Below are 23,879 nucleotides of genomic sequence, written 5' to 3' on the forward strand. Positions count from 1 at the left end.
CCCGTTGTGGAGCACAGGCTCCGGATGCGCAGGCTCAGCGGCCATGGCTCACAGGCCCAGCCGCTCCGCGGCATGTGGGATCTTCCCAGACCGGGACATGAACCCGTGTCCCCTGCATAGGCAGGCGGACTCTCAACCACTGCACCACCAGGGAAGCCCTGAATTATTTTTTTATAAATTTATTTATCTTATTTATTTATTTTTGGCTGCGTTGGGTCTTCATTGCTGCGCGCAAGCTTTCCTCTAGTTGCGGAGAGCGGGAGCTACTCTTCGTTGCGGTGCACAGGCTTCTCATTGTGGTGGCTTCTCTTGTTGCAGAGCCGGGCTCTAGGTGCGTGGGCTTCAGTAGTTGTGGCGCACGGGCTCAGTAGTTGTGGCTTGCGGGCTCTAGAGCACAGGCTCAGTAGTTGTGGTGCACAGGCTTAGTTGTTCCGCGGCATGTGGGATATTCCCGGACCAGGGCTCAAACCCGTGTCCCCTGCATTGGCAGGTGGATTCTTAACTGCTGTGCTCCCAGGGAAGCCCAAGCTACTGAATATTTTAAAAACCAAACTGTTTTTTTTTTTATTTAAAAGGGAAGGTAAACTAAACTTCTCAGCACATAAAATGGGCTTGTATTCAGAAGATAAGAAAAACTAAACAACTGTAAACTCTCTTTAAAATTTAGAAAAATATATAGATAATAACAAACTTTATTTGATTTTAAAACATTTAGGAAGATCACCAAAAGAATAGAAATACTACCTATATCTTACAATGTACAAGAACTGTAGGAACACTTTTTAATCTTTTCCACTGATAATAGGAAGGAATAATGAAGTAAAGGAAAAGTAAAGTAACCTCATTTAAAATGGCATAGTACAGTTGGCCTTCTGTATCAGCAGATGTGGAACCCACAGATACAGAGGGCTGACTGTAATATGATACAAATAAATCCAACTACATTATACTACTATGTTAGTAACTCAGTATATGTAAACTGATGAAACTCGCCTATTTAAAGAAAGTACTTATTTTTTATTTTTAAAAGTCCATTTTTTGCAGCTTGTAGAGACACACCCAATACAGAACCACAGAAATATTTAAAATAAAGGGATTGGGCTTCCCTGGTGGCGCAGTGGTTGAGAGTCTGCCTGCCAATGCAGAGGATACAGGTTCGTGCCCTGGTCCGGGAAGATCCCACATGCCACAGAGTGGCTATGCCCATGAGCCATGGCCACTGAGCCTGCGTGTCTGGAGCCTGTGCTCCGCAACGGGAGAGGCCACAATGGTGAGAGGCCTGCGTACCGCAAAAAATAAAATAAATAAAGGGATTGAAAAGTCAACATATGAAAACAAATAAAGGGAAGCTAGTATATAAATATCAATTGATATAATTAGGAAAAGTAAGCTTGGTGGGGAGGACATTAGAGAGGAACACTACCTAAATAGGAAAAGGGACAATGTCATGAAGATATAACAATCATGAATGTATGTGTACCTGATTATAAAGCCTCAAAATATAAGAAATAGAAACTGACAGAATTACAAGAAATGGAAAAAAATTTACTATTATGATAGGAAATTGTAGCACATCTCTATCACAAACAGAAAAAAGATTAAGGCTATAGAAGTTAAAATAAGAAAATGAACAGGTTTGATTATGTATATATGGATGATTCTAGATTCATTTCAAGATACCAGTTATATTTACAAAAATTGGTTACAGTATTAGATAAAAAAGAAGTCTCAAAAAAAAAGGAAGTCTCAAATATTACATAATAGCATATAAATATACCATCTTTTCTGACTATGAAATTAAATTAGAAATCACAGTAGGAAATCTTAAAAATGAATTTCTAAATATCTCATGGATTAAAGAGGCAGTGACAATGAAAATTACAAAATACTTGAAATTGAGCAAAAGTGAAAGTACTATATACAAAACCCTGTAAGATGCAACTAAAGCAATGCATAAAGAAAAACTTACAGTTTTAGACATATATTTTAAAAAGTAGATATAACTAAAAATAAATGAGTAGAGGTTTCAGTCCAAGAAACAGGAAAGATAATGTAAATTTGAGAGATGATAATAATAGAAACAACATAAAGGAAGTAATAGAAGAACAGAATTAATGAACTAGAAAGCACACAACAGATAGAACAAAACCTCTAATAATGTTGATCAAGGGAGAAAAAAGGAAAAGCATAAATATTAAGATGAAAAAGTTATAACTACAGATTGCAACTTTTAAAATCATTCAGGAATGCTGAGATCCATTTGAAAATGTTTGAGAACTGGGATGGAGTGGTTAACTTTTTAAAAAATATAAATAGGAAAATTGACTTAAGAAATAGATATCCTTAAAAATAATAGATATCCTAATTAACTTAAAAACCATTAAAAATTGAATAATCAAATCTATGTTTCAACAAATGACATGAGGCATACACTAAGTATTAGGAGTTTTACCAGTCTTCAAGAAACAGTTAACCTTACTCTTTTGAAAGTTGTCCACTGCTCCATTCAGTTTAGAAATAGCACCATAAGGTATTCAGAAGTAAACCCAATAAACATATGCAAGATTTTTGTTTGGAAAACCACAAAATAGATTCATAAGGAAAATAAAAATAGGGACACAAAGGGCAATTCAATTTTTTAGGATTATATATCGATACATATATTATCAAAACTGGATAAGAGTAATACAAGAAAAAAATGAACCACTCACACATACTGACACAACTGGCAAAGAAAAGTAATCAGTTTATAATCTAAATAAAAACTGTGACCAGTATGATATATCTTAGGAAGTTTACTCTTAAGTGGTTTGAAATTTTTAAAAAGTTAATGTAATATTTCACATTAACATTAAAATCTTAACAAATAAGAAAAAGCATAGAAAAACATTCATTCAGGAATTTCTTTAAAATGTTGAGCAAAGTAGGAATAGAAGGGACCTTTCGTAATCTAATAAAGGATATCTATCAAAAACCTATAAAAGATATATTTAATGACTAAGCTGTAGGAGAATGCCACTCACTATCTCTTTTCAGCACTCTAATAGAGATACTAACCAAAAGACAGAAAAAGAATAGAAAAGACAAAATTGTCCTATTTGTAGTCAACATAATTGTCTACACAGCAAGTTCAGTATAGTTGCCAACCAAGTGAATGTATAATATTAAAGGAGAAAGGCTCCATTCTCTCTAGAAACAAAACTATAAGGTATTCAGAAATAAACCCAATAAACATATATATGCAAGACTTTTGTTAAGAAAATCATAAAATAATGATATTCATAAGGAAAATCTGAAGAAATGGAAATACCATGTTCATGGAAAGACTCAATATTGTATTGATGCAGTTGTCCCCGAATAATCTATAAATCAGCAAGCTGATCGTAAAATTCATGTGGAAGAATGAAGGGACAAAAATAACAATTTTGAGGAAGAACAAGTTGAGGGGACTTGTCCTATCAGATTTTAAGATTTATTACAAAGCCACAGTAAATACGATTTATTACAAAGCCACATTATTAGTTGTAGATATAGACAATTAGTGGAACAGAATAGAGCACCCTGGAAAAGAATACACATACACATGATATGTGACAGAGATTACATTTCAATCAGTAGAGAAATAACAAACTAATTAATAAATGATGCTGGGTCAAAACTGGTTTTCCATGTGGAAAGAAAATATTCCTTCCTTAGCTCACATCATACAGGAAAAACTCTCGGTAGTTTAAATAAAATCTAAAAATGAAAAGCAAAACTTTAGAAGTTCAGAAGAAAATACAGGAGAACATATTTATCACTTTGAAGTAGGAAGGGTTTTTTAAAGAACACATAGAAAGTACAAACCATAAAAGAAGAGATTAAAGTTTTTAAACTTTTGTTCACACACAAAAACCATAAAGTTACGAGAAGCACAAAAGAATGAAATTGAACTCCTTACCTCACACCATATATAAACATAAGTTCAAAATGGATCAGGGACTTCATATAAGAACTAAAATTATCAAGCTCTTAGGAGAAAGCATGGCTAAGTCTTCATGACCTTGACTTTGTAAAGGATTCTTAAATATTACACCAAAAGCATGAGTGAGAAAAGAAAAAAAATACGTAATTTAGACTTAAAATGTAAAACTTTCGTGCTTCAAAGAGTACCATCAAAAGTGAAAGGACAGGGGGCTTCCCTGGTGGCGCAGTCATTGAGAGTCCGCCTGCCGATGCAGGGGACATGGGTTCATGCCCCGGTCCGGGAAGATCACACATGCAGCGGGGCAGCTGGGCCCGTGAGCCATGGCCGCTGAGCCTGCGCGTCTGGAGCTTGTGCTCTGCAACAGGAGAGGCCACAACCGTGAGAGGCCCTCATACCGCAAAAAAAAAAAGAGGACAGCACACAGAACAGGAGAAGATATTTGCAAATCATATGTCTGATAATATCTGATATATTCAGTGTATATAAAGAACTCTTACAAAAAAGACAAACAACTCAGTTTTTAAATGGTCAAAGGATTTTGAATAGGAATTTCTCCAAAGGATATATAAAAATGGCCAATAAGCACATGAAAAGATGTTTAGCATCATTAGTCATAAGTATAATGCAAATCAAAACCATTATGAAATGCCACTTCACACTCACTAAGACGGCTAGAATTAAATTTTTAAAATGAAAGGAAAATACCAAGTGTTGGAGAAGATGTGGAGAAATTAGAACCTTCAAACTTTGCTGGTGGGAATGTAAATAAAATGGTACAATTGCTATGGAAAACAGTTCTTCAAAAAGTTAAAGAATTAATGTATGATCCAGCAATTCCAAAAGGTTGCATACTGTGTAATTCCTTTTATATGACTTTCTTGAAATGAAAAAACTATTGAGATGCAGAATAGATCAGTGGTTGCTGGGGGCTAAAGAGGCTGTGATGGGAAGGAGGGAGGTGTGGCTATAAAAGGGTGGCAACAAGAGCCATCCTTGTGGTGTTGGAAATATTTTATACTTTACTACATCAGTGTCAATGGCCAGGTTGTGATATTGCACTATATTGTACTATTCTAAGAGGTTACCACTGGGGAAAACTGGGTAGTGTGCAGACAGACAGAATCTTTCCGTATTATTTCTTACAACTACATGTGAATCTAAATTATCTCAGAGTAAAAAATTTACCTAAAAATATATTTATACAGTGGAATATTATACAGAGTTTGAAATAAATGAACTGTAAGGAACTATATGAATCATATTGGATAAATCATTAAAACAAGAATATAAAAACCAAATTGCAGAAGAATTTATTGTTACTGTGTACATTACAATATTTATATAAAATTTGAAAACATTGCCTTGTTTCTTGATACATATGTAATTATGGTATAAAAATATACTTGGAAATACTCAAATTCAGGATAGTGATTTCCTCCGGGGATTAGCAGGAGAGGAAATTAGCTTCTGAAAGGGAGCCCAGGAGCATCAATTACATCTCTACTGTTTTATTTCTTTAAAAAATAAAAAAAGGTGAAGTGTTATAAAATGTTGAGCTCTTTTTGAGCTAGGTGGTGAATATGGTTGTTAAACTGTTTTCTTTACTTTTCTGTATGTTTAGAATAGTCTATATTTTTAACTGTTAATACACAGTTGCATGTATCAATAATTAAATTTTTAAATGAATCTTATAAGTATTGCATTTAACCAGTAAACTGATCATAATATCATCTATTAATTTATACGAGGATTCTTAGAAGTGCTTGCCATTCTATAAATTTATCCTCAAGAATAAAACTATGTGATAAGAGCTTGGATTTCCAGTTAGTTGTCAATTTTTTTCTCTCTTGAAATTAGCTATTTTAGAATGATAATACTAGATACCATTTATTCACCGCTTATTATGTGCATACGCTATTGCAAGCACTTTGCGTGTATCTCATTTAATTCCTAAAACAGCTCCTTGAAGTAGATATCATCTACATTTTCCAATGAGGAAACTTGGCTTAGAGAGAGTAAATGTTGATAGTTTGTCAGAGGTCACACAGCTAGTTAAGTAGTACAATCAGAAGTGGAACCTGAGTCTCTCTGATGCTAGAGTCATGCTTTTAAGCCACTACACTGTCTGTATAGTCTACTTTATATGTGTAATTGTCATAAAAATTCTATAATAAATTAGAGTTTATTGAAAGGGGAGGAGGACAAACATCTGCTCTATATAAGTTCATGAATTCAAGAGACCCAAGATATAAGCATCCAATCACATTTTTATTCCTCTCTCCCATCCAGCCTATTCATAACCTGACTCCCTCCTGCTGTTATTGTTGAAAACCTACTATCCATTCCTGTAAGATCTGCAATGGACTGCAATTTCCATTGTTATATTATTACAGAAATTTTCAGTTGAGAAGACAGTTGAAGGAACTGAAATAGCTCAAGGAATTTAGGATGACTTGGATCTTTATATCCCATATTGCATTTCACAGAGAACAGAACTGGGGTCTTCTGATTTCTGATCTTGTGTTGTTATTATTGAATCTTTCCTTAAAGAAAACAGTCTGAGAAACATTAAGGGTAATTTGAAAATAAACATTTGTTCTGTCATTCACTCCTAACTTCATTCTTCTGCAGTCCTCCACTAGATGTCCTCTTCCTCTTTCTAGAATTACCCTTCATAGAAATGAGCTCTTGCTAGAATCTATAACACCGTCTTCATAATAGTTTGGGGGTTTTGGCTTTTTATTTTTACCTGGAATAGAGCACAGGATGGCGGAGAGTAGAAATCCTACCTCCTGGTGAAATCACAATACCTACTCTTTTTTTCCTCAGGAATCATCAAAACCAGTAGATTCTAACCTTTAGAATTGTTTAGTTTATTAATGATTGGTGATGGTAAAATTTTTTTGGCAATTTGGATTAAATTTTTATTTAATTGTTTTGTGAAAAATGTGCCAATGAATTTTAGATGATATAAACAATTACCTCTGGCTTGCAGAATGTGTAAGTCTATGAACAAGAAATAACCATGAGAAAATAAATGTCTGGCACCAATATTCTAAATGTTTATACTTTACCTGGTTGTGGATATCTATGTTCTTTATTATTCAGGCTACACTTAGTTTTCCAGATCTAAAAATCCCCCCATTCTTTTGACTATGTTTGTTGATAATACTCTACTAGAACCCTTTCATGAGAGGTGTCATAACATATAAGAATCCCATTACTCATCAGAAAGAATTGATTTACTTTCTTAATTGAGAATATTAGGTTTATGCTGTTAAAATTAATAGCAATTTAATTTTGTTTAGAGGCTTTAAAAGAAATATATAATTGTGCAGGCATAGGTGTGCCCATAATTTAATCTTTTTGTGTTTATGGTGGTAGGTCATTTATACTTTACCTTGGAGAAAGGTTATTTATGTTTTGCCTTCTTTATTTTCTAAGGAACTGGCATTTGATCCATATGAATCATATGCTCGAGATATTTTACGACCTGGTTTTCATGATCGTTTCCTTAGTCAGTTATCAAAGCCTGGAGCGGCACTCTATTTGCAGGTATAGTAGTTTTTAGATCAAGATATATGATGTCTGAAAAGTAAACTTAAAAATTAAATCACTTTGTTTTCTAGTCAATAGGCGAAGGTTTCAAAGAAGCTGTTCAGTATGTTTTACCCAGGCTACTTCTAGCCCCTGTTTACCACTGTCTACATTACTTTGAACTTCTGAAGGTAAGAAAACTTTCTTCTACTTATAAAATATTCAAGTGTGTTACAGTTTTTTACCAGTTCATTTGTGTGTGAATCATTATGTGAGCGCTCATGAACATGTCTGTATCTATTTTCTTTTTCTAGTTAAGCAAATGTAAATGAATCTGCAGAAGAGTGGCATATTTTCTCCAGTTTCAGTAGTGAATTTTAAAGCAATCATCAGATATTTTTATCTTGTGCCCTTACTTTTTGTTTACATGGTCGAATGTTTGGAAACAACCTTGTATTTATGTATCCAAGTCTCCGTTTTGGGACCTCAGCAGATTCAGGGACTTAGATAAGGAACCAGTGTGGGGATAATGCCAAAGTAATGGAGCAGATTAATCACCTAATTTTCGTAGCTTAAGTTTGCAACTGTGTCTGTAGAACTGCTTACTGTTACTTTAGAAGCAGTGGACTATAGTAACCCTAGTAAAAAATTCCCATTTGATTAAAATACTCAATTTAAAAAGCACCAAAAAGAAAAGGTTGGGCTTCCCTGGTGGTGCAGTGGTTGAGAGTCCGCCTGCCGATGCAGGGGACACGGGTTCGTGCCCCGGTCCGGGAATATCCCACATGCCGCAGAGCGGCTGGGCCCGTGAGCCATGGCCGCTGGGCCTGTGCGTCCGGAGCCTGTGCTCCGCAAGGGGAGAGGCCACAACAGTGAGAGGCCCGCGTACCACAAAAAAAAAAAAAAGAAAAAGAAAAGGTTGTGCTTATTTTCCCTCTTTTCCTATTATGCACGGAAATTAACTAGGGAAAAGGGAACCTTAGTCTGTATAAATTATAATTCACTAGTGTAGCTCCAGGTGATTTACTTTTAAATATCTTATGTATCTAATAATGTCTGCTTTGGATTATGGGTAATATGTCCTAAAAAAAACATCAAATTTTTTTCAAAAATTTAAAATAATGAATGAGATAATAAAGATATTCTATTTAATGAACTAACCCCATAAATACAAAATAAGACATGCATTAATACTATTATTATTTCTTTAGTTTTTAAAAGAATGTTTTATTAAAGAAAAATTCTATTTAATATCATGATTTTGTTATGAAGCATGTATTATTAGAAATCAGATTTATAGTTTGCAGGAGTACATGAAGGCTCTCTATAATGAATCAATGAATGAATAGAAAGCCTGAACTTAGTAAACTGGAGGAACTCAGATTCTTACATTTTCCTTCCATTTTCCCAGGTCTCTCTACATTGTAGTAATTTGGAGTTCAGTTAGATTTGTTAAGTAGGAATGTTTGAAGTAGGAAAGGACTAAGGAAGTTAAAGGACTTGATCACCAGGCAGAATTATGGAGCTCTTAGCTCTCTGTTCTAGGCTGCAAACAGAATAGCATTTATGGTCTTCGGTAATATAGGATGATTATTTTAAGAGGATAATCAAGAGGAAGCATTTGGTGTGTAAAATCATTCTTTATAAAAATTCATTATGACAAATCATAACCTCAGAATGGGACATTTGAAAACAAGTTTATTATATAGATCCCTTCCTCATAATGGAATCTGTAATAATGAGATTTTTACCTGAGACTACAATGAAATTCTGATGGATTAAAGGCCATATGAACCCTTGAAGCAGTCATCAATTAATAAGTAAGAACAAGAAGCTTTGATGAAGTTTCAGAAGCCTATAAAACCTAACCATCTTAATAGTATAAGAGTAATTACTTACTCCCCCAAGTATAGGCAATTGAATTTTTAAAAATTATAAGTTATGGTAATAAAACTTTTTAAAATTAAATTAATTAATTTATTTTTGGCTGCGTTAGGTCTTCATTGCTGTGTGCAGGCTTTCTCTAGTTGTGGCAAGCGGGGGCTACTCTTTGTTGCCGTGTGCAGGCTTCTCATTGCGGTGGCTCTTGTTCAGAGCATGGGCTCTAGGCGCGTGGGCTTCAGTAGTTGCAGCACGTGGGCTCAGTAGTTGTGTTTCATGGGCTCTAGAGCGCAGGCTCAGTAGTTGTGGCGCTCGAGCTTAGTTGCTCCACGGCATGTGGGATCTTCCCGCACCAGGGCTCGAACCCATGTCCCCTGCATTGGCAGGCGGATTCTTAACTACTGCACCAGCAGCGAAGTCCCCCCAATTTTTATTTTATAATTGCGTCAATCAGCAATTTAAAAGATTTCTACTGGTAAGCACATGTATTCCTAGTTCATATTACTGCCTAAATTTCACTGCAAAATTAACCAGTATATTGAGCAGGAAACTTTGCCCAGTTAATTCCACAAATTGTCATCCCTCCTTTTTATTCTGCATTCCCTCAGCACTAATGTACTGTTTGTATTTATTATCTTTAATTTGTATTTGTTGGTATGTTGCTTAAATAGTTTTACTGAGCAGTATTTCAAAGTGTATTCTATAGAGTGCTAGTCCCATAAGATATTCTAAATTAAAAGTTTGGGGGAAGGAATTCCCTGGCGGTCCAGTAGTTAGGACTTCATGCTCTCACTGCCGAGGGCCTGGCTTCAGCCCCTGGCCGGGGAACTAAGATCCCACAAGCCATGCAGTGCAGCCAAAAAGAAAAATATGTTTGGGAGAAATGTTCAGTGGTCAGATACGTTTGGGGAACACTGTATCCTTAATTATACTCCTAGAAATTTTCAGTGTACCTTAGAATATTAAAGTCTTTGTGAAATTGTGCAATAAAGCAATCTAAAGCAATTAATTCCCAAATTAATTAGACCATGGAACCCTTTGAAACTGTAATGTATTTCTGGAGTTTACTTTGGGAACCTATCATAGAATTCCTCCGTCAGAAGAACTGAAAAACCTTCTAACACTTAATGGTCTAAGATTTTTTCCAGTAACGTGATTGTCACTAACTCTAAATTTTTTTCCTCTGGGTATTGTCATAACTTCAAGTGCCAGTGTGGACTAGGTGATTCTGGACTCAACATTGATTAAATAAAATTAGCTCAGTGGGAAGCAGCAAAATGCTAAGTCATCAATAACAATTGGAAACTAACCATAATTTATCTATGGTATGGAGTGGCTTTTGAAAGACTAGATAGGACTCTGATTTTTTTTTTCTGACTCTAGCCTGGTAGCCTACTAGCTGAGTAGCCTGTAACAAGTCACCTCACCTTTTGAGCTCTGGTTTTCTTATCTGTGAAATGCTCTTATCTCACTGGGTTTTTCTGTCAACCTAGAGAACGTATGTAAAAGTACTTCATATGCAGTAAAAAATATAAATACTGAGTATTGTCATTACTAGAAAATTTTCTTCTTGTCTTGCAGATATCTTAAACTAACATTTTACTACCTTCATCTTTCACCACTTCCCCACTTCTCCTGCCTGCCCAAATTTGTATTCCATTTCTTTGTTGATCAGCTCAGATCCCTTTACCAGAAGCCTCAGTACCATCTTTGATTCTTCTCAGTCCCTTATTAGCAGAGCATCATGATTTGATTCCAGAAATGATTCTGGAATCCAGTCTATTCTCCCATTCTACTGACACTGCCCTCAGTATGTCTTTCCTGGGTTACTGTAGCAGTTTCCTATATGGTCTTTGTGTCTCATGGAACTCCCAGTTTGAAAAGTGCAGTTGGTGCCCTGTGAAGTGGGACACAAAGTCTAAATTCTTTAGCCTCTCTCCAGCCTCATCTCTCAATACTTGATGTTACTTTCCTTATGCTTTAGCAATAAAAAATTTCCGAGCAGCTCTGGATATGTCAAATCTGTTCAGGATTCCATATCTTTCTTTTTTTCTATTTTCCTGGAATTTCTCTTCTATTTCTACCTTCCCGGTTCATCTGAAAAATTCCTGCTTGTCAACGAGTTTGTTCAAATGTTGGTTCTCCATCAAGTTTCCCTTGGTTTCCTAGGCTGATCCTTTGACTAAGCTCCTTTATTCTCTTCGTATCTCTTTATAGAACATGTCCCATTTTTGCTGTCTACCTTGTCATTAGACTGTATACTCCATAAAGAATGGAACTGAGCCCTATTTATCTTTGAATTCTCATGCCTCATAATGTTTGGCACTTAGACATTCCATAAATGCTTGTTAAAAAGTGAATAGCAAAAGTAAAGTAAGTTTTCCTTACAATTCCTATAAATGTTTTATATTTGTAGGAATAGTTTAACTGTAAATATAATTACATATATGTATATAATTACATATATATTGCATATATATACATAATATGTATATAATTACATTTACTTTGGAAACTTAGAATGCCTTCAACTTTACAAATTCAGAAAATAAAAGTTTAGTTATTAATAGTATGACTAATGCCACTGAAACTGGAAAAAAGAAATACTTCCCCCCCTTCCCCCACCCCCCACCAGCAAGTTAGTTTGCAGTCAAGTCTTTGGAACCTTTGATTAATTTTTTTCACATTAAAGTTAATTTTTATGAAGTTAAAAAAAAAACAAAAAAACTTCCTTTGTGTCCTTTTGAAAACCTCATTTGTTCCAGTAATTTGATTTTCCTATGTGAAGTTTAATTTGCTTTATTAAACCAATTTAGAGTTGTTTCTTGGGGCTAAGTAAATATGTTGACCAGTATTTTGAAGGTTACCAAATCAGTACATTGTTCAGTTCATCAAAAATGTTAACTTTTTCTTTGTTCTTTAGATACATTATTTTATCCTCTTACGGTATACTCAGAGAAATGTTAGAAAAAAATCATCCAGGGTGATTTTGAGCCAATCAGTTCCCTAGAAAATTACCTGTTGTCTTTCCAATATGCTGGGTACATATAACCTAGGGGAAAGTAAGTCTCCCTCAATTTAAAAAATCAGGTTCAAATCTATATTGTTATTTGTGCATTAGTGTGTTAGTTTCCGAGGGCTGCTAGAGCAAAGCACCATAGACTGAGTGGCTTAAAAACAACAGAAATTTATTCTTTCACAGTTCTGGAGACAAAAAGTCCAAAATAAGGGTGTTGGCAGGGCCATACTCTTTATAAAAAAGTCTCTAGGGAAGAATCCTTACTGCCTTTTCTTGGCCTCTGGTGTATCCCAGCAATCCTTGGCATCCCTTGGCTTATAAATGCCTTCACTTCAATCTTTGCCTCCATCTTCACAACACTTCCTTCATATCTTCACATTCTTCTCTGTTACCTCTGCATCCAAATCTCTTTCCTTTCTCATAAAATGCCAAGTCAGTGGATGTAGGACCCACCCTAATCCAATGTGACCTCATCTCAACTTGATTATATCTGCAAAGACCTAATGTTCTTTTTTTTAAAATTTATTTATTTTTGGCTGCGTTGGATCTTCATTGCTGTGCACAGGCTTTCTCCAGTTGCGGCGAGTGGGGGCTACTCTTTGTTGTGGTGCGCGGACTTCTCATTGCGGTGGCTTCTCTTGTTGCGGAGCACGGGCTCTAGGCACATGGGCTTCAGTAGTTGTGGCTCGCGGGCTCAGTAGTTGTGGCTCGTGGGCTCTAGAGCATAGGCTCAGTAGTTGTGGTGCATGGGCTTAGTTGCTCCGCGGCATGTGAGATCCTCCCGGACCAGGGCTCAAACCTGTGTCCCCTGCATTGGCAGGCAGACTCTTAACCACTGCGCCACCAGGGAAACCCAAGACCCAATTTTCAAATGAGATTATGTTCACAGGTACCATGTGTAGAACTTTTGGGGGGAACACAATTCAACCCATTACAGTTAGTTTTTGGTATACTATAAAAATTAAATTCATTTTTGTTTTTTCTGATTCTCCAGTGTATATTGGCTTTCTAAAACCCATAAAAATATATTTTTTGCATGGGCCAATTAATCATTTCCTCCTGATCTTAGATTTTAACATTTAATTTCAGTCCAGCAAAAATCTAGTGAAAAGCCAACAATTGCAGTATTTTTCAAATAGATGGATTATAAGCAGCTAAAGACTCATGGGAATTCAAAATTACTAACAATCTTCTGAATAAGACTAAATGTACATAACTGAGGTTGGGGTTATCATGTATGCTTTCCCTTAAATGAAAAAATAGAAAATTTAACACTTAAAACCTCCATACCTGTCTTAGGTTTCATTGATAATAAAAAGTACAAGATTAGGAAAATAATTGAGAGAAACATGTCCAGGTTTAATTTTAACACATCACAACAACCCTCAGTTTTTAGGTAAGATTAAATTAAGAACCAGTGGAATAGTAAATATTTTAGTGGATGTTAATTCATTATAACAGTGCAGTGCTTGTCTTGATCACAAGCTTTACTTTAGAAAATAAGAGACACTAAAAACTTTAATCTGAATGTTCACATGGTTAGACACTTGCTATATGTTAAAATTTAACATTAAATTTTCTAATATTCCTAGATTTTTGTGTACTGACTGACTCGAAGAATAGTCCTTAACATTTCCCCTTAGCATCATAAATATTGCCAAAATTGTAGCCCCAAATGCCTAAGTACAGAACTGTGGGAAAGGGTTACAGATAAGAACTTAGAACTGAATGGTGCAGTGAGTGGGAAACTTAGGCTCAAGAACTGAGAAATGTTAAAAGTAGGAGACATTTTTCCTTCCAGAGTAGTTTTTTTTTTTCAGTATATAAAACAAATTGGAAAAGGCAAACATAAATTATGCTACATCATTCACTTTAAACACCCACTAATGGCCTTCACATAGTGCACCAGAAACTCTTTGTAAAGAAATATGCTCTGCAGACCCCTAGTACAGGTATCTTGTATGCGTTTGTTAATGGCTTTGGTTTGTTGCTTTTTCAGTTTGGGAGCTGGACAATTATCAAACATCTTCTACTCTAGATAATGTTTTATCTACTTTTTTCATGTTCTGCATCTGGTTTAATTGCTGTATGCTTCAGACCATTTTTTTTATACTGCCCATGAGCTGATGCTTAATACCAGCAAAAAGAGATTTAGAAAACATAGCTTCTCTCTGAGTATCATAAAAATAAGTCCAGAAGAGGTCTGTCTAGCTTCCATTCCTTTGAACTAGCTTTCTGAATATAGAAATTCTTTTCCAGAAACCATGGGCTCAAAGCAGTGAGCTAAGTAGTATCATTTCTGACCACAGATGTTGAATGCCTAAAGTTAAACATAGAATAGTATGATTCAGGAGCCATTATAAACAAATAGCTGACTAATATATTACTCCAGCGTTAAAATTTTAAATCAGCTAAACTGCTTTGAGGAACATTCATAGTTTTGGTGATTTTTTTTTCTCTGATAAGAAAAGAGAGATGGTTTTGAAAGGTATTTTATTCCATAAATGAGATTATCCTAACATTTTTTTAGGGTTGATTTCCTGTTTAAAGTTTCAAACTCGTTTCACCTTTCAGATTTTAACTTGCTTTTACATTACTGCATTTTCTGCCATTTTTCTCTCATTTCCTCTTTCTGGAACTCCAATTACATGTATGTAGAACTACTTTATGTTGTCCCACAGATCTCTGAGACTGTTCATTTTTCTTAAATCTTTGTTCTTCAGAGTGGTAATTTCTATTGATCTGTCAATAGAATTGTTAGTTACTATACTTACTCTAGAATTTCCATTTGGATTTTGTTTTACAGTTTCCAGAGACTCCCTGTCTGTCCACTCAATAAGACCATGTTTTCCTTTGATTTTTTTAATATGATCACAAAAGCTACTTTGAAGTCTTTCCTAAACCCCCCATCTGGGCGGCTTGGAGTCAGTTTCTATTAACTGGGTTTTTTTCCTTGATTATGGGTCACATTTTCCCAGTATTTTTGCTAGTTAATAACTCTGGATTCTGTAGTGTTGAGGATTTCTGGGGTTCCCTTTGTGGGTTTTGGTTTTTGTTTTGTTTCGGATTGTTGGGTTTTTACGGTAGTAGTAGACAGTTAACTTTTCTGGACTCAACTGCAAATTTGTCTCTTCTGTGTTGTGCAGCAGCTAATATCTCTGTATCGCTTTTTAGGATTTCCATACGCTGCTTTTTTAGCTCGACTCTTCACTGTCTTCCTTACACATGTATGATTTGACAGACTAAATGTTTGGGCAGAGATAGTGTTCAAATTTGGGGGCACAGTATCTGGTTCCCTTACACCTGGAGATTCCCCCTTAATTTCCAGCCACTCTGCCAGCCTCAGACTCTATTCCCTGGCACCTTAAACCAGTAAGTCTTCAGCTTTCTGCTCTCTGAGCTATGTACAGTTGGGGAATAAACTCAGTTTAAGAAAAGCAGAACTTATCCATTATAGCTCTGTCTTTCAAGAGTAGATTCCTCTTTGGTCTCTGCCTACTTGCTAGACTCCCTGGGGTCTTTTCATGCATGCAGAGTTTAGGAGTCAACCAGGCATTTAGGTAGAGTTTATTCTCAGATTTTGTGTCTCAACCCTTCTGCAATTCATTCACTTCCAGATTTCCCCCTTCAGTTTCCTTTTAAATTCAGCTCTATTTCATCTCTAGTGTGTGAAGCTCCTCCTCCTCTCCTTCCTCACTGTCATCATGGGAGGTTGGAGAAAGCCCTAATCGCACAAGTGTACACTTTCTAGTTGCAGCTTTTCAAGAGCAATAGTTATTTCTGGCTTATGCTTTCTTTTCAGGTTTTTTCCAGTGCCTATAAATATTTTTAATCTCTTGTTTAGATTGAATAATTGTTATCTACAGAGGGTTCTCAAGACTTCTTCACTTCACCACCATTACAGGAAGTGCTTGCATTTTTATAGCTCTTCTTTTTTTTTTTTGCCGTACGCAGGCCTCTCACCGCTGTGGCCGCGGCCCCTCCCGTTGTGGAGCACAGGCTCCGGACCGAAGCGCAGGCCCAGCGACCATGGCTCACAGGCCCAGCCGCTCCGCGGCATGTGGGATCTTCCCAGACCGAGGCACGAACCCGTGTCCCCTGCATCGGCAGGTGGACTCCCAACCACTGAGCCACCAGGGAAGCCCTATAGCTCTTCTTCAGTATTTGTTATGGCTTTGCTGTCTGTAACAATAGGAAGGGGGTACAGTGAAGGGCTGCAACTCATATTCCACAAGTAGGCAAGAGAGCTGCTAATGTTAGAAAATGTATTCTAATAGATTTAAAGATATGAGTATCTGGATCCTGTTTAAAATACAGTTTGAATATTGGGCATGTTTAAAAATCGGTTGCATTGATTATTTTTTTAATTGCTTTATTTGTTCTTAGATCATCCTTTATCTTTTTCCTCACCTAGATGACATGCTTGAGCTTAAAATATTCCCATACAATATGTATAACTGATTCACTCTGTTATAAAGCAGAAACTAACACACCATTGTAAAGCAATTATACCCCAATAAAGATGTTAAAAAAAAAAAAATTCCCATACAGAAACAGTACACAAGTTTAATCCAATTAGCAGGAACTCTGAAAACTTTTTACAATTATCTAGGATTGTTACAATCTGAAAATATAATAGTGATACTTAGAAACATATTTCCCTGTTTTACTTTTTTTGCTGTTGTGTTATGACTTCTTCATCAAATAAACATTGTGGTATTCAACTTTTTTTTCCCTTTTTAAGCTGGAAATTCACCAAACTCTCCTTTTCTTTAAAAAGCTAAAAATAAAAATAAATTTGGCCTTACTGTAAAAAAGTGATTCTAAGTCACAATGAAAGGAGCTTGGTAACGTTATTCACCAGCATTTTGGCCTTTCAGTTATAGTGCAGTTTCTTTCTTCTTTTTTTAAGGTGTAAGATCTTTTCTTTCATTAAGTGCTTCTCTATTTTAAAAAGTTTTCAGGGACTTCCCTGGTGGTCCAGTGGTTAAGACTTTGCCTTCCACTGCAGGGGGTGTGGGTTCCATCCGGTCAGGGAGCTAAGATCCCACATGCCTCGCAGCCAAAAAAACAAAACAAAACAGAAGCAATACTATAACAAATTCAATAAAGACTTTAAAAAATGGTCCATATTTTTTAAAATCTTAAAAAAATAAAAGTTTTCAGAATTTCTAATACTCTAATATTTAACTGGTAATTAATAGATAATAGTAAATAATACTTTTATCATTATCTGTCTCTATCATTCTTTTTTTTTCATAAATTTATTTATTATTTTATTTTTGGCTGCATTGGGTCTTCGTTGCCGTGTGTGGGCTTTCTCTAGTTGTGGCGAGCGGGGGCTACTCTTCATTGTGGTGCACGGGCTTCTCACTGCGGTGGCTTCTCTTGTTGCAGAGCACGGGCTCTAGGCGCACGGGCTTCAGTAGTTGTGGCACGCAGGCTCAGTAGTTGTGGCTCATGGGTTCTTCCCGGACCAGGGCTCGAACCCATGTCCCCTGCATTGGCAGGCAGATTCTTAACCACTGCACCACCAGGGAAGCCCCTGTCTCTATCATTCTTTTGATCATATATACTGAAAAACTTTTTCATAGACAGTTTTAATTCCTATTATATATATTTAAATGTTTATATTAATTGCAATTTTCCACCTGTCTGGATGGCAAAGAAAGACAAAAGAGATTAAATCCAATTTAGCAAAATCTTAAAAACTGCCAAATATGGATGAAGTATATGAGTATTCATCATTTTATTCTCTCTACTTTTAAGTATTTTGTCAATTTTTATAATAAAAATTATAAATACCCATTTTAATTAATTTAAGAAACCCCAAATAAAACTCTATAAAAATAACTATAAACTTCAGCTAGTATTAGAAAATTTTTTTTTTAACTATAAACTTTAAACTCACTGAATCAACAATCAATATTTTTTGTTTTCCCTTCTCTTGGTCAAATATTTTTAAAATTAATATTTGAAATCTCAATAGATAAAGTATGATGCCATTTACTTTTTAAAACCATAAAATCTTGTCTATGATTTCTTTGGTAATTGCACATTTCAGACTAAAAACTGAACTTACCATCAGTCTGATTGCTAAAACCATTAAAAGCCCATTTTAAGAGAGAAGATACTCTGATAGGTACAGTATACAGAAAGTTGAACAGCAGATATTTAGCTAAAAGCATTAAATTATTACTTCTAAGAAAAACAGCTTTATTGAGATATAATTTACATGCCACAGTATTCTCTATTAAAATATGCTTTTTTTGTTTGTTTTCAAATTATTTCCGCTCCCAAGTACCTGTAGGGGGGAAAGTTTTTTCCTCAACCCTCTTAGAGTCTCTGGCTGGGTCTGAAAAGGAAACTGACAAGGATTAACAGGAGAAAAGCATACAGATTTATTTAATGTAAGTTTTACATGACACAGGAACCTTGGCGTATTGAGTATTTTAAACTGAAGGAACTTGACAAAACAGAACCAGGGAGGTCACTGACCTTCTGCCTCCCTCCTGCTGTTTTCTCAGACTCCTTCAACTTAAAATATTCAGTATATGCCAAGGTGCCAGATTGGGGAGTAGTGTGTCCTGAACCCTATCGCACTCTGCTCCTCCCCCACTCCCATCCTATCATTTACTCATGAAGTTTATCTAGAAAAGCAGTGACCCCTTTGCTATCAGGTGAGAAACCTGTCACACCCAAGGTTACTTTTAGCAGCATGAAGAAAATCAGGAATTTTGCTGATCTCAATAGGATTAAAGAGATTCAATGAAGAGAGGGGTATGAAAAAGGAAATGGGGAAATGTAGACTGTTTATTGTCCAACTATCTTTTGAACTAATCTGCTTCTTTATTGTGTAAACAAACCAAGTTCACTTTCTTGAAAACTCCTTATCTTTCCCAGCAAAACTATTCTTTCTGCACTCATTCACTCAGTGAAGTGGTCCTACTATCCATCTGGTTACCCAGAATAGAAACCTGGAAGTCCTCAACTCTTCTCTGTCATTCTCCACATCACATGCACTTCGTCACCAAGTAAGTCCTTTTCATTCTTGAAAAGGATCTTCTTTTGGATTCATCTTCTGTTCATTTCCTCTCAGTACTCTATGAGGGGCCATGATCATCTCATCTCCCTTCAGTCTTGCCTTTCCCATCCTCACCCCCCCCCATTTGCTGTTTCCTGGGTAACCAAACCAAAGCCATCTTTCTAAAATGCAAATTTGATCACATTAGTCGCTAGCTTAAAACCCTTAATGGCTCTGCATTGACCCAGGTTAATGTTCAAGTTCCTAATAAGGCTTGCAGCCCTGACTTGGTCCCTGTTGGCTTCTCCATCATCTTAACTCCTCACCTCTCCCCACCCCCATCCTTCCCAGCCACCAGGTTCTACTCTTCAGCCAGTTTCTCTCAGCCTTGGTCCTGAATAACTCTGACTACACATGCTGTTTCTTCTTCCTAATACATTTTTTGTACCTCTGTTTCCCTATAGCTAAACCATTCTTATCCTTCGAACCTTATAGTCATTTCCTTCTGGAAGCCTTCCTTGGTATCATCTCTCCCTTTATTAAGTCAGGGGCCCTTGCTGTGTATTTCCAGAGTGCCCTATATTTCCCCCTTATAGCACTTTGTCATTCATTTGTCTTCTCTTTTACACTCTAAGCTCTAACAGCAGTGACCAGATTTGGCTTGCTCACCGTCATATTTTCATTACTTATAAATAATGGATGGTTAATTAAATATTTGTTAAATTAATTCTGATTGAAACTTCACTGGCTTCCCCTGTAGATCTGCCCTTTTGAGTTTCATTCAGCTACTATTAATATTCTAAATAGTTTCTAAAAATGTACAAAAGACCATTTAATTATCTCAATAAAACTTGTGACTTTCCTCAAAAACTTAGAGAATTTTGCTTTTATTTCCTAATAGTGAACTGTAAGTCAGGTTATAATTTAAAGATTTCACTTTTATATTTTCAACCACTGGCTAATTTAATAAAGATATTGTTTCATTTAAATTACAATTATGGTTTATTTATAGTGTTATACTATTTATTTCATGTATTATATACCACCTTGGTAATGGTCATCTCCTTGCTTGTCTTGGGGGAAAATAAGGGTTAAGTAAAAGAAGATCGAATTCTGTTAATATCATTAACATCACATACTGGTTGAAATTTTATATATTTTAGGAGAATTATCTGCATATATGAAATCACTTTAACTCAAAAAATAACATTTGGGGGAAAGGAAGGAACTAGTTATGAAATTTACTTCATGATTCCTATCTTTGCTTGTGTTCTCACATTTTGTGATGAACTCTTATATATGTACACAATATTTAAGATAAAGATAAATCTTTATTTTTATGTCCCAAATCTTAGACAATTATAGTGTATATTTCTTTAAAAAAATTTTTTTTATTGAAGTCAGTTGATTTACAATATTGTGTGACTTTCAGGTGTTCGGCACAGCAATTTAGTTATACTATGTTTCTTGATTATATATTTTGTCATCCTTGTGCATTGCAATTTACCTATTTGAATGGAATAGGTTTTATTTGGTGAATATTTTCTAAACAAGTATTTCAGGTCATTTCAGTTCTTTGGGTAGTATATTGAAAAGGACTGAGAGTTGGGAATCCTGGGTTCTGGTCCTGCCTGCCTCCATCATCAAGTAAATAGCAGTTCCTTTATTCTATAGTATTTCTTGTTGGAGAAAACTAATTTCTAGAAATAAAAACATGTATTCAAGTTTGTTTTTAAAGAGAGGAGCCATTATATGTTTGTGAATTAGTTGAACTCATATAAATTGCATCAGGTACAACACTTTATTTTTTTATGTGTAAACCAATCTTGAGTTTTATTTGTCTCCTATCTTTTTCCAGTTTAAAGCTTCTTAAATTTAATACTATTTATCTCTCAGGGTTTCCTTTGGGCATGTGATATACCATATTGACTACTGCCCCTTCTACTTATTTCGAAAGGACCCCCCCCAAAAAAAAACAAAAAATTACTGGTAAAAATGGCTCCTTTCTTTTGAAAATGTGAATTTTATCATCTCTGTAGATCGTATGATTTACCATTGTGCTTTAGAATATGATGCTCTGGGTAAGTTTAAATACATTCTCATATACGGCAATGTAATATCAGGACTTGATAATTTTCTAAACTATTTAGTAAACAGCATTTGTAAAATTAAGTTGTTGCTGTTACATAGTGTTATTAAATAGGCACCCATGAAAAGCATGGTATTGAATATCACTTTGGTAACAAGAGGATGCTGCTTTGTGGAGTCTCATTTACATACTAATTGCCATTGCTTTGTTTCTGTAGCAACAATAAGCCACCCCTTTGATGGTGGTTAGCTTGAATTATTCTGCACCAATGCCCTGTTTAAATCAGCTATGTTAAGTAAAAGAAGCAAAGAATGCTTATAAGGAAGGTCATTTATTACATTGAAATTTGTTTTAGATGCTTGACTAATGCTGTGAAGGTAAATATTACATTTAAAAATTATTTCATCAGTAAAGTTTTATGGTTTTTAAAGTAGACTTTGGGTTTGTGCTTTTAAAATATATTAAAAATATTTTTGAGATACCAGTATATTCTGTATGTGAAATGCTATAGTTAATGATAGATAAATGACCCAGAAACTTGAAACATCTTTAGAATAGAAAATCAAATGCATGTCTAAATGGATTTGTTACTTTCAGAGTTCTTTTTATGTGTTAGAATTGTGTGTTTTGTATGACTTTAGGTATGGTTGCCTGAACTAATAATATATCAACGGACAGAATGTAAAGGACTCAATAATATTCTGTTGTGTCAGCTCTTTTTTTTTTGCTTTGTATCATATTGACTTAAATATTGAGTGATTAAATTCTGAAACAACTCAGTGAAGTAGTTTACTCTTTGGTGGTACTTTTATTAAACCGTCTAGAATTTTGCCCTTTCTTACTGAATATTGCTTTCAGTGTTGGATTGTCTGCTGCCTTTGAAGCCTAAACTTGATAAAGGTTATGGTAATATTTTATTTGTCTCCAAAAATTCTGCCATATGAGAGGTAAATAGTTTAGAATCATAGAGATGGAAGATACTTTTAGAGATTACCCAGAGTCCAGCCTTCAGCCTACCATTAATATCCGTTAACTAAAAACCTAGTATCTTTCTTTATGAACACTTGGCCATTGGCTTTCTTTAATCTGGCTGGCCATGGTGAAGAGAAATACTATGAGTAAAAGGTATTTGCATATTTTTTGTAAGGTAGCTATTTTTAAGTCTCTTATCCTTTAGCAACTGTCTCTCTCCCCCAACCCTTTTTTGTTGGAAATTATGTGAATAGACTTTTGTTTTACTTAACACAAATGAGACTGGATATTTTTCTAAAGAGTACAGATTATGCCTCAGTGAGTTTTAAATAATGGATATAAGAAATCTGAATAATAAAACCTGATTGTTAAATAGATATTACAATATATTTATTACTTCTGGAATATTTGAGCATTAAGATATTTTAAGCAAATTATTTTTATAAAAATTATCTGGAGCATTGAGTAAGAATATGTTTGCTTTTCATAGGTCATCAGTACACACGTGTGTGTGTGTGTATGTGTGTGTGTGTCTGTGTGTGTGTATGTATAACCTGTATCAGTTGAAGCAAAAAAGGAATTTATCGTTAATCTTTAAGAGATACCTCTCCAAGAACAAAGTTCTTAAAAGTACTAATGGATAATGAAGCTCTTTGAAAAGTAAACCTTTGTCAATTACTATTTTTTATGGTTTTATTTCTCAAGTCTTTTTCCTTTATGACCGAGAGTAAGTGTTCTTAAATGTTGCATGAAAGCTCTATTAATAAACGTTATTTCTTAACTTTTCCTTTTTGGTGGCCACAAAGAGATTTATAAGGTTACTGAATTATTGTCACTTACTGTCACTCATACCTCAGTTAATTGCTTGCTTGAATTATCGCCACCTAGTTGTATTGATGATTAGTAGTTATTGATGACTCAATTCTTGTTAAGTACAGACTTTCTGTCTGCCACATGTGTCATCTTTAGCCACTAATTGAAAATGTGCTTGAGTTTCACTAACATGTATATTCCTAGTTTTACTCAAAATCTTAACATGTGAATACTGACAAAGTTCTTCATGATACCAATGTTAATTCTGTAGTAGAACTACAAAGGAAAGCAACTTACACCTATATTGTATGTTACCATTTACAAAGTGCTTTCATTTTTAATAATAACCCTACAAAATAGGCAAAAAGTGCTTTCATTTTTAGTAACAATCCCATAAAATAGGCAAAGCAGGCGTTTTATAAGCCTCATTTGACAGATAGGAAAAGCGGGGCTCATAAGTCAGGTAATTTGCCCCAAGACCACACAGAAAGTAGAGTCAAATTTTGATCTTAGGTTTTGTGTCTTCAACTTCCTCTCTACTGTATTGCATCCTTCTCTGTATATTTATCTTCCTCGG

General features: G+C 35.1%; 1 protein-coding gene across 1 annotated transcript in view; it reads left to right on the top strand.

The window, feature by feature from the left end:
- SOS1 (SOS Ras/Rac guanine nucleotide exchange factor 1) overlaps positions 1 to 23,879 on the top strand; it is a 151,307-nt gene that overhangs the window by 88,107 nt on the left and 39,321 nt on the right. Inside the window, exons 7-8 of the mRNA XM_007445767.1 lie at positions 7,412 to 7,522; positions 7,597 to 7,695. Coding sequence (XP_007445829.1) covers positions 7,412 to 7,522; positions 7,597 to 7,695 — 210 coding nt within the window. The remainder of the gene's footprint in view (positions 1 to 7,411; positions 7,523 to 7,596; positions 7,696 to 23,879) is intronic.

Source organism: Lipotes vexillifer, unplaced genomic scaffold (assembly GCF_000442215.2).
Source record: "Lipotes vexillifer unplaced genomic scaffold, Lipotes_vexillifer_v1.1 scaffold278, whole genome shotgun sequence".
NCBI classification, from domain to species: Eukaryota; Metazoa; Chordata; class Mammalia; order Artiodactyla; family Lipotidae; genus Lipotes; species Lipotes vexillifer.